Below are 11,572 nucleotides of genomic sequence, written 5' to 3'. Positions count from 1 at the left end.
GAATTGCTTTGTGGCCAGCAGGTAGCATGCTGTGGAGCACTCCTGGGGCTGTGTGACCTGTGACCTGCATGTGACAAGAGCACCGCCAAGAAGCCCCTCCATGTCTCAGGTCCGCTGTCTCCAAAAGTCTCCGACACGGGTGTCCCATGGGGACCATATATACCACGAGGCATATGAAAGGGGGGGGGGGCTGAGGCAATGCTTATGTGAAAGGCACCTCGTCCTGTCTGCCAGCTGCTCCCTAAAGAGGCTATAGGTCATCCAGATGGAGCCCTGGGTAGGGGTAGGTGACAGCTCCTGGTCTTAGCGGGTCTGGGCCAGCAAGGCGGCCCTGTCGACTGGTGCTGGTACTCCACACCCTCTTCCTGTCAGTTGGGTATTGGCGAGCTACCTTAGGTAGAGAAGCTTGGGGGTGCAACCTAGATAGGCCCAGCCCCAGCAATAGAGCCACATTGCATGGCCACAGCCTCTGTCATCACACAGACCGGGTACCCCACTAACTACAGAGTCTACTGCACATAAAGTTAAAGATTTTATTTAGCTTTAAAAACCCCATGATCCTGGGGCATGCCTGGAGCAGTGCAGAAAGGCAGGTACAACTGTCCCTGGGTGGGACTTGGCATGGACCACCCTGACCCACCTGGTGACTCCCTAAGCCAAGACCCAGGTAGACCAGCAGGCCCAGTGGTCACGAAAGCACGATGGCCACCATCCATGGTAGCTGGCTGGCAGTGCTGTGGTCCTGGTGGGCAGGGTGCACTCACTCTGGGAACCGTGAGCCACCACTTCGGCCACGGTTATCATGCCATACATAGTAGTTGAGCGTGGTTGCAAAGGCCAGCCAGGCCAGATAGGGGTAGAGCAGGCGGGCAGCTGGTGGGCTCACTCGGTGCCAGGCTAGGGTTGTGGCGGTTGCTACCCCACTGACAAGCAGAAGGTCTACCAAGGCCTGCAGAGACAGGAGGTAGGGAGGCTAAGGCCATGCTGGGTCTAAAAGTTGGAAGTCTCTCTTAGCCCTAGAGCACCCCTGGGGTATGATAGCTGCCTCTGCTCTCCGTTGTCAGCCTCAGTTTCCCTGTCTGTAAGTCCCTGCCTGCTGTGCCATGTATGGAGACAGCCCCAAGGGGACAGAGCATGTTCAAGCAGCAGCTGGAAGGCTTCTGATCTGAAGATACAACACTGTCAAGTATGAGGCTAGTATGGGGGGTCAAATTGCCATGGTGTGCACACCCCAGGCTTAGCAATAATTTTTTTTTCAAGAAGGTCTCACTATGTGGTCTTTGCTGACTTTGAACTAGCTTTGTAAATCAGATTGTCAGACTTAAAGCAATCCTCCTGCCTCTGCTGGGACTACAGGCCAGGCATGTATCACCAAAGCTGAACAAGAACATTTTTAAGGAGAGATTTTGTCCCCATGTATCAGCACACACACAGCACCAGATGTAATGCTGGCGTCTCTTGCCATGGCTTCTAAACCCAAGATCACAGCCCCACCCACTTCAACCTGGCCCTCCTGACGTTCTTCATGGAGGGAAGATGGACCGAGGAGGCATCAGTACACAGGTCACTGTCACCTAGGCTGACCTAGCCCTCTTCTGAGCTCAACTGATCTCCCACTTCAACCTCCTAAGAGCTGGGGCTTCAGGGGCCCCACTGCACCTGACTCAAGCAACTCCTAAAGGGGCTGCAAGCCACCGGCCTCCCCCGCCAGCTGCAGATACTGACCCCATCTGGAATGTGTTGTCACCTGCTCCCCCAGAGCCATCTCCAATGACCTCAGAGTCAAACTGCGGCCACACTTACCCAGCCCATCTGCCGGGCACCAAAGAAGATGGGGGGCCATGCCCAGTTCAGAGCCAGCTGACCAGTGTAGAGACCCAAGGGGACCACGGCATCCTCTGTGAAACCTCCCAGCTCTTTCCAGATCATGTAGGAGCCATACCTGAAACAGACAACAGGTCAGGACATCCCAGGGCAAGGCCAAGAGTGCTGCCCTCTCAAGACCACTCGGCGATAGCTTGGGTATGTCCTGCCACTGACTTCTGTGTGATCTCAGAGAAGCTGCCTGCCCTCTCTGGGCCTTTGTTTCAAAAAAAAAATCACTGTGGAGGTTTGAATTGAGACCCTGAGTCAGTGTGTGGTTACAGGATGAAGGCTGGGGGTAAGAGGCCAAACAAATGGCAGCTTGGTTGTGCAGGCTGTTGAAACTATGAGGCAACCACTGCTGAGGGCTTCTGGGAATGGACCACACCAGGGTCTGGTGCTGTACAGAACGACCAAAGGATGTGGCTGCCACTTGTTTGTCTTAGCACATGTTGCTGTTGTCCACACTGACCTTTATACATGGGACAGTCTCAGTAGTGTAAGCTCAGGCAGGGTTCCCAGAGGCAAGCAGGAAAAAGTTCAATCTTGCAATGCATAGGTTGGCAGCCTTGCCACCCTCCCTTCCCTAAGGGGGAAATGATGCCACTCTGTCTTGGGGCCTCCCTCTGCATAGGGGCTCAGTGCCCAGCCTGATTCCATGGGGAACAGGACAGTGCAAGGTGGCACCTGCAGCCACCTACCCCATGGCCGAATACAACGTGCCCCAGATGGGAGCCAGTGTCCAGCGAGGCGGATGCCAGGAGGGTTTCTGCAGGGTAGCATACCAACGGAGTCCCTCACCGCGTACAAAGTAAGAGCCCATGAAGCCCCCCAGGCTGGGCGCCAGAGTGAGGCCCACGGCAGGCACCCAGGATGGAGCCATAGCTACTGCAACCGCTGTCCTGGAAAGATCTGAAAGAGAACACGGTGGGTGAGAGACGTTCTAAAGACCCATGGGAAGCAGCACAGCATCGCCTTCAGCACCTCTGAGGTCCTGTCCCCTGGGATCAACCAGCCCACCTATTCCTGATGGGCGAGGGAGGACAGCGGAGTCCACACACCATCCACACTCGTGCCCTTGCCCAGAGGTCTCACTCAGTACTCCTCCTTGCCCACACTCAGTACTCTGGGCCAGGCCCTGCCCTGTTCACATGGACACTCGGGAAAACATTCAAGGTTCATGGCCAGCCCTCTTTCCATGTCTTATAATTGGTCCTGGGCCCTCTGCAGCCAGTCTCTGGGGTAGAGTCAACACCCTGTGAGCTAGAGAATGGGGGACCCTAGTGTGGAAGTCCAGGGTTGCTTTGCCTCTGCTTGCTATGGGAGTACTAAGCCAGTCAGTACCCTGACTGAGGCTCAGTTTCCCCATCAAAAAAATGGTTCCCATGAACACTCACACGGACAGCAGCTGGAGAATCGGGGTGTCTGCTTGCATTAGATAAGAAGCCGCGCTGGGGAGGTGACTCAGTAGGGCAAGCATATGCTGTGCAAGTGTGAAAAGTGGAGTTTGGATCCCCAGTATCCATAGGAATGCGAGTGGGTGTGGCGATCCACCTGCAGTCCCAGCACTGTGGAGGTGGAGACAGGATCCCAGCCAGACCAGGAGGAATCGGCAAACTCGGCTCCCCGAGAGATACCACCTCAACAAACCAAGTGGGTAGCTATTAAGGAAGATGCTTAATGTCAACCTCTGGCCTCCATGCCCATACACAAACATGTGCATCACACAGAGACACACACACAGAGATTAACCTCCCACATATAAATTCTGTGGGCTGGAGATGTAGCTCAGTGGTAGGTAAACAGAGGGCTTGGTTAGCCAGGTCCTAACTTCAATCTACGGTACAACAAAAACCACCTCACTGCCTGAAGTGGTTTGATAGAGAACGTCCCCGTGGGCTCAGACATTTGATATTTGGCTTCTGGTTGGTGGTGCCGTTTGGAGAGGCTTAGGAGATGTGGCCTTGCTGGAGGAAGTACATCACTGGAGGCAGGCTTGGCAAGCCAGTTAGCTCTCTCAGTCCCCTGCTTGCCTTTGAAGGAGGGATCTCTCAGCTTCCTGCTCCTTCCCCCATGCCTGCCCGCCACAATGCCTCCCCACCAAGATAGACTCTCAGCACTCTTAGAAGTCAAAGCCTTCTATAACTTGCCTTGGTTATGGTGTTTTAACACAGCAACGGAAACGTCGCTAGTACTGTGCCCAACAACGGGTAGTCTCAAAAACTCCCTCAGTCAAGCTTCAGAGGACTTTCATTTGTTTCTGAGTGCTGGGAATCCAAGCCAGGGCCTCAGTATGCCTGCAAGTGTTCTGAGTTACGCCCCAACCCTGGACCTGGACGGCTGCTGCCTCCCCCTGCTCCTTCCTCCTCCTCCTTTTCTTGCTGACCCTGAGGACACGGAACCCTCTGGAACCCTCACGCACACCAGACAAGCATTTTACCACTGATTACACGACCAGCTGTCTTTTCACTTTTTATTTTGAAACAAAGTCTCACTAAGTGTCCTGGTTAGTTTTGTTTGCTTGCTTGTTTTTGTCGGCTTGATACAAGTGCGAGTCATCTGGAAAAAGGAAACCTCCTCTGAGCAAATGCCTCCATCAGACTGGCCTGTGGGCAAATCTGTGGGGCATTCTATTGATTAATGGTTGATGTGGGAAAGTCTATTCCAATCTGGGTGGTGCCACTACTGGGCAGGTGGAGGTCCTGGGTTCTGTAAGAGCAGGCTGAGCAAGGGAACAAGCCAGTAAGCAGCACTCCTCCATGGCCTCTGCCTCAGTTCCCGCCTCCAGGTCCCTGCCCTGGCTTTCCTCAGTGGACTGTAAGCTGCAAGCCAACTAAACCTTTTCCTCCACAAGTTGCTTTTGGTCATGGTGCTTTATCACCGCAATAGAAAGTAAACTAGCAGATGGGGGGCATCCACTTTTAATCCCAGTACTCAGGAAGCAGAGGCAAGCAGGTCTCTGTGAGTTCGAGGCCATCCTGGTCTACAAAGTGATGTCCAGGACAGCTAGGGCCATACAGAGAAACCCTGTCTTGGAAAAAGAAAGAAAGAAAGAAAGAGAGAGAGAGAGAGAGAGAGAGAGAGAGAGAGAGAGAGAGAGAGAGAGAGAGAAAGAAAGAAGAAAGGAGGGGGGAGGGAGGGAGGGAGGGAGGGAGGGAGGGAGGGTTGGTCTAGAATAGCCCAGACAGATCTTGAACTTTCTGTGTCAGACTCCTGTGTAGCAGGGATGACTCACCTACATCACTGAGTCATGGCTTAGAGGACATTTTTAATGAGTTGAAAACTGTTTTCAACATAAGCTTTTGGGTAGGGAGGGGGAGACAGGTAACTGCGGAGGATGAGTGACAGAAAGCAGGGAGGGCCCACTTGGCTTTGGGTGGGAAGGCAGCATGTTCTGGAGGTCAAACCTGACTGAGAAACTGTGTGAATGGGAGCATCTGGGGCTCTGAGAAGCTGGGGGGGGGGGCACCTGGGGTCTGGAAAGGCTGCCTGAGGAGAGAGGGAAATGGGTGTGGCCTGAGGGCTGTTTGCTATGCATCTGTCAAAGTTTGGACTAGCAACTACAGTGTTCTGCAAACACGGTGGTGTAGCCTGTAACCCCTTAGCACTGGGGGGCCCTAGGCAGGAGGATTGTAGGTTCTATGCCAGCATGGGGTACACAGAGAGATTCTGCTTTAATCAGAGGGGCTGAGGAGGGAGCAAGGTGAAGCCAAGTCCCCATCACAGTATCACCCCTGCTCCAAGAGCTGGCTGACCCTGTCAGCATTTGCTATTGCTTTTGTTGATTGTTTGTTTAAGGCAGAAGCTCAAGCTGACCTGGAACTCATTCTGTAGCCCAGGTTAACCTTTGAAAGCACGATCTTCCTCCCTCAACCTCCTAACTCCTGAGGGCTAGGATTATAGGCCTGCACGACTGTGGCCTAGCATATACTGTGGCTTCCTCTCCTCTTTTTAGGTATACAAGGATACTCACTATGTAGCCTAGGCTAGCCTCAAACTGATAGTAGTCCTCCTGCCTCAACTTCCAAAGGCTTAGATTACAGGCAAGCAGCAGCAGTAGCAGCAGCAGCAGTGTGTTTCATTGGCTGAGGTGAAACTCCCCAAATTTAAACTAACAATCTTCCCTGCCAACACCAAGTTCCAAACATACCCATCTCCCACAAAGACACCAACGCCTGCTGGCAGTCGCTCCTTGCTCCAACCCAGCCCGTCCCCTCCCCGCCATTGGGAACCTCTTTAGGTCCCTCGGCACCTTCTCTGAACATTCCTACCAGGTCAGAACCTGTGTAGTTGGCTTCCTTCCTGAGAACCCCGCCTTAGAGGTTTGCCAGCCTTAATCACCCCCTCCCACCCTGCAGCAATACCTCTTCCCTCCTTCCCTCTCTGCAGGCTCTGCAGGCAAAGTGCTCCTGTCACAGAGCCCAGCAGAGTGGGCAGGCAGGCCCATGCTTGTGCCCAGGAAGTTCACAAATGGGATCAACCAATGTCTCTATCGATGGATTCCAGTCTGTCAAGTCTTCCATTATCCATCCACTTTTCAGAAAAGGGTGGTGGCTATCCCAAGGACATACCATGTGGCTAGGATCTGGGTACAAGACACTGAACTCTAGGCCTCTGCTGCCATCCTCCAGCTGTCCCCAAATGATCAGGCTGTGTTTATACTCTGCTGTACTAAGGGGATCAGAGGGAGGACCCCTATTCCCATTCAAGGTCACAAAACAGGACAGCCACCAACCCCACTTGAGACTGAAGGAGAAAGGGGCCTCTTGGAGACTGCCAGGTTCCTGAGTCACCCGCCTGGAGGGGTGTCAGACATGCAGGGGTGGGGCCCAAGAAGCTGAGTCACCGTGGGCTAGGCTGGGTAGGAGATCAGCCCAGGGTGGAGTCCCTGGAGGGTATAGAGGACCAGGGCAGGAATACTCAGAGGGGGCAAAGCCAGTCTGCTCACCCTTGTCTATCTCGGTCTCTTCCAGAAGGCATGGAACATCCAAAGCTGCACCCTGGGGCCAGCTTGCTAAGGGGCCTTGGGATGTTCCAGAATAAAAGACAGGGCATCAAGATCCCCCAAGAAAACTCCACACAGGGCTGTGGCTATCCGTGCAGGGGACCACTCAACTGCTTCCTCTGGGGGAGGAAGTGGCTACCTCTCCACCTCTGGAGAACACTGGACAGAGGGTGCAGGGCAATAGAGATCAGCGCCATGGCTACAGGACTTCTCCACTTTCAGTACCACACGACTCTGGGGAAGGAACCAAGGCATCATTCCCTCACTGCTCAGTGGCCTAGGACTCTTCCTTCATCCTGTCAAAGCTTCCTATATCCCTCACAGTGGCCACGAGACAGGGTTCAGCCACCACACATCCTGCTCAGGACCCAAAGGGGGCTTATTGCTAGTGCCACTTTCCAGGTGAAGAAACTGAGGTCCAAGAGATTGTCCAGGTTTGTGTCTCTAAAGCCCACAATGACACAGAGTCACTCTGGGATAGCTTTGTCACCTCTGCTTGGCTTATAGCTCCCTGGGCAAGGACCAGGCCCACAGACCACCACTATTCTCTTCCCAGTGTCTGAAAGGTCTCAGGTCAACAGCACCAACCTCTCTACCCATGGTGCTATCTGGAGCCCCAGACCAGATAGGATGCCTGAGCCCTCCTTCACCGAGGCTGGAGCCGGCAGCCTCTGTAGTATTTCACTACTGGCTAGGCAAGTCCAGACCTTCTGTTACTCAGGGACATCAGTGTCCCAGTCTGTGAAGCTAGGACAGGGCCAATGGGTCTGGGGCACCTGTTGCTCTGGGACCTCCTAGAGACCGTGACCTAGAAACAGAATGGAGCCAGCCCTCTTCCTTGCGCTGCCTGAAGCTCCGCCCCATCCTTGAGCTTTCCTTCCAGCGAACCATTGCTGTCCCGGGGAATTTCAGGGCTTTTTATTCTTAACAAACCTGCAAATCCTCATTATACCTTTCGCCAGCCAGCTTTTCTCATTCTGAAAGTAATTACAGCGCCAGCAACAGATCGGTTAGGACCGGCAAGAACCGGTCATCATGAGGTCTGGGCAACGCCATTTCCCAACACTCCAGTGGCAACTTTTTCAAACAAAGCAGGCTTTCAGGCGCCGCTTGCACAACCCCTAACAAGGGGAACGTGAACAGAGGAAGCCGAAAAGTCCGATTAGGGAAAAGCCGAAGACTAGAGTAAAAAGCAAGTTTGTCGGTCCCACCCGTCAGGTACCCACTGTCCGGAGTTTCTGAACGTCAGCGGGTCTCGGTCCAGCCATTGTTAGGCACAGATCTGAGCTTGCAGTGCCCGAATGCACACATCACCGCGCAGGAGAGGCGGCCACGGCATGCATGCAGAGGAAGCAGGCTTTGGTATCAGAAAGCCAGGGTGCAAGTCCTGACTCCTATAGTCTGCCAGGGTGAACCTTTGCACAGCTTCAGTTTCCCACGGATCTCAGTGCTCCCCTGCAAGGGAGGCAGGATTCCCAGCAGCCAGAGGCCCTCTCCCTTCTGCCTCCCTTCTGCGCCCAGCTGCTGCCCGCAGCAACCTACCCAGTCCCCACCGATAGGGAGGATTTTGGCAGCTGTCCCCAGGGTGCCAACCACCCTGAGCTGCACACTCTCTCGGGAGGAGTCCCGCCCGCTCGGTGCCGGCCTCAGTTTCCCTTTTGTCTCCCCGCTGTCGGGGTCTCACCTATCCGCAGTCCCACTCACGCAGTTGCTGGCGGCTCTGCGAAGGACACTGCGCACAGAGATGGTGGCCGCTGACCCCGCCCCTCCTCACCCCGCCCCGCGCCGCCCCCGGAGGCACCCTGGCTTCCCATGCCCGCCCTTGGTCAGGCATCCCTGTCTTCTTCTCAGCCCATGGTGGGCAGGGACACAAAGTGGAGCGATCCCTGCTCTGGGCACCGCAGGCTGCAAACAATGAATGTCAGGGTGTGGTGGCACGTGCCACCACTGGAGGCCGAGACAGGAGGATGACTGTGAGCTCGCGGCCAGTCCAGGCTGCGTATTATACTATATTCTTTTTCGATTGTGCCCGACTGAATTCTACCTATCATTTTATTCTGATTTTTTAAATGAGGGATTGAAGATACAGTTCCGTGGTGGAATGCTGCTTTCTTTGCCCGCACTGGCCCCTGAGTTCCATCCCTAGCACCATACAAAACAAAAGAAAACAAAACTAACCACTTTCTGCCCCTTGTGGTAGTGTAAAGCCCTAGGCACTATGCCTGGCCACACCCACTTGCTGGCAGCCCTCAACCTCTTCCTGTGAGTCAATTAGAGTAGGCTGGCTGACCAATGAGCCCCACCGGGATCTCCCTCTCTCAACCTCCTGGGCTTGTAACTGGGCATCACTACACCCAGCGATTTTACACAGGTTCCCGGAATGAATCTCAGATCCAGCGGGTTACAAGGTGAGCCTGTGACCTGCTAGACATCATTCCAATGCCAGGCCTCCTGTTCTTAAGCAGCAGCACAAAAACCGAAGGGCTGGTTGTGACATCTCTCAGTACACCTCTGTTTCTTGCCAGTCCCTGTGGCAACGACAGTACAAGCCTGGTACATGCCCATCACCTTTCAGTCTCTCTGTGCCCCTCTGTGACACCCTTGTCTCCCTTCTGGATCGGTTTCATGTACGACTGTGTATTTGCCAAGAAGTGAATGTCCCCTGGGGGTTCCTCTTGCGAAAGTTTAGTTCCCAAATTGAAGAACCAAGAGGTGGGACCAGGTGAGACTTGAAGAGGGGACTCAGTCCCGAGGATTCATTGTGTGACCCCATCCAGTCATGATTCCTGCAGAATAGATCCATCCGTTATCCTGAGTGTGGGTCTGTTATCAAAGTCAGCAGTGCAGGTTCTTGCCAGGCGATGCCCTGCATCCGAGTCCCACCAGCAAGGAGGTCCTTGTCAGACACAGCCTCTGACTTTAAACTTTCCAAGCCAAGAACAATAATTGGAATTAACTTCTACTCTGTATAAATGACCCAGCGTGTGACATTCAGTGATAGCAACAGAAAGTGGACCACAGCATCTTCCCCCTTAGTGGCTCTACTTTGTCTGGCTTGAGCCAGACCTCCTAAAGCTATTCCGGTGTGCTTGGAAGGTGACCTTACAAATCTGTCCTCCCCCGTGGTGGACTGATGCCTCGCTAAGAAGGCCACTGTCCTTCAGAACCCTGAATGTATATTGTGATCGAGTGGCCTCGGGCTGCCTGTGCTGGGATACCAGCATGCAACTGGACAGGTTGCTGGTCTATTGAGCTGTTGAAGCCACCTTGTTGCTACAGCCTTTGGATGTAATCTATCTGGTTCCTTATGGAAAAGTTTAAGTCGAGCTGCAAAGTTTTGAAATTTTGCAAATGCAAACTTCCATGTGCGTTTAAGCTTAGCCCATTGAGCCGTCACCCAAAGGGCCTGCTCTTCTTATTTTTGTTACTGATTTACTTGCTTGTTTTTGGTTTCCGAGGCAGGATTTCTTTGTGTAACCATGGCTGTCCTGGAACTCCCTAGCCTCTGTACACCAGGCTGGCCTCGAACTAACAGAGATCCACTTGCTTCTGCCTCCCAGATGTTGTTTTTATTTTCTGTGTATAAGTGTCTTGCCGTATGTATGTTTGTTCACCATGTCTGGTGCCTACAGAGGCCAGAAGAGGGCATTGGACACTCTGGAAATGGAGTTAGCAGATGGCTGTGAGTCTCCATTCGGGTGCTGAAAATCGAACCCAGTGCCATCTCTGAGCCATTTTTTATCTTTATTTTGGAGTCTCCTTTGTAATCCAAGCAGGCCTTGAACTCGTGCTCCTCCATCCTGGCCTCCCAAGTACTGGGGCTACGGGTGTGAACCACCATGCCTGGACTTCAACAGCCCCGTCAATATGGAAAAGCTTGGTCGTTACTTTTCAGAATTGAATTGCTCCCCCATCCCCCTCTGTTTCCTCACTTCTCTCTCTGGAACACCTGTCACTCTGGACTTCCTGTGCTGAGCCCTCACACCCTGGTCTTGCTTTAGTTCCTATATTTTACCCGTTTGCCCCCCTTCCCGCCCTGCAGGCCGTGCCAGCGGCAGCTTCTGAACTTGGCTGTTTCAGTTCTGCTTTGCTATTTTTTTCATGTACACGATTATATCACTGCCCATTTCAGTCATATAGGCACACTGTCTTACCTCCTGCAGAGGTCAATGATAATTTTCTTTTTTAATTTTTGTTGTTGTTGTTTTTGTTTTTCGAGACAGGATTTCTCTGTGTACTAGCTCTTGTAGTCCAGGCTGACCTCGAACTCACAGAGATCTTCCTGCCTCTGCCTCCAGAGTACTGGGGATTAAAGGTGTATGCCACTATCACCTGGCTGGTTTTTTAAAATTTCTTTACATGTATTTATTTTGTATATGAAGTCTGTGGAAAGCCTGCAAACGTTGGTTCTCTCCTTCTGTCATATGGCTTCCAGGCACCAAACTCCATTGTCAGACTTAATAGCAAGCATTTCACTCACTGAGCCATCTCACTGGCTCCAAAATTAATGTTTAAAAACCACTGTTGTCTTCTTTCCTCGGTTTCCAAATTCCATGTGCTGGCTTCCTCTTTTCTTTTCCAAATTCTGTAACAGGCTTTTCTAAGATGACCAGGAATCCTTGGATGTCTTTCACAATAAAAAAAATGAATAAGCCAGGCTGTATTAGCACACATTCTTAATCCCAGCACTCGGGAGGCAGAGGC

General features: G+C 52.9%; 1 protein-coding gene across 3 annotated transcripts; it reads right to left on the bottom strand.

Annotated features, from left to right (window-relative positions):
- Nucleotides 1–525: 525 nt before the first annotated feature.
- Tspo (translocator protein) lies at nt 526–8,633 on the bottom strand. 3 transcript variants are annotated; one of them, XM_057792139.1, is made up of 4 exons: nt 8,553–8,633; nt 2,565–2,775; nt 1,804–1,942; nt 526–949 (listed from the first exon to the last, which is right to left on the bottom strand). In XM_057792139.1, the coding sequence occupies exons 2-4, from the start codon at nt 2,744–2,746 to the stop codon at nt 761–763; spliced, it is 510 nt and encodes a 169-aa protein (XP_057648122.1). In that variant the 5' UTR covers nt 2,747–2,775; nt 8,553–8,633; the 3' UTR covers nt 526–760. The 3 variants fall into 3 exon arrangements, with proteins under 3 accessions (XP_057648122.1, XP_057648123.1, XP_057648121.1); XM_057792140.1 differs by having other exon boundaries at nt 8,573–8,614; XM_057792138.1 differs by lacking the exon at nt 8,553–8,633 and adding an exon at nt 8,411–8,546.
- Between the last annotated feature and the right edge of the window lie 2,939 nt (nt 8,634–11,572).

Source organism: Chionomys nivalis, chromosome 17 (genome assembly GCF_950005125.1).
Source record: "Chionomys nivalis chromosome 17, mChiNiv1.1, whole genome shotgun sequence".
Lineage (NCBI taxonomy): Eukaryota > Metazoa > Chordata > Mammalia > Rodentia > Cricetidae > Chionomys > Chionomys nivalis.
This window is presented reverse-complemented; position numbering and strand designations above follow the sequence as displayed.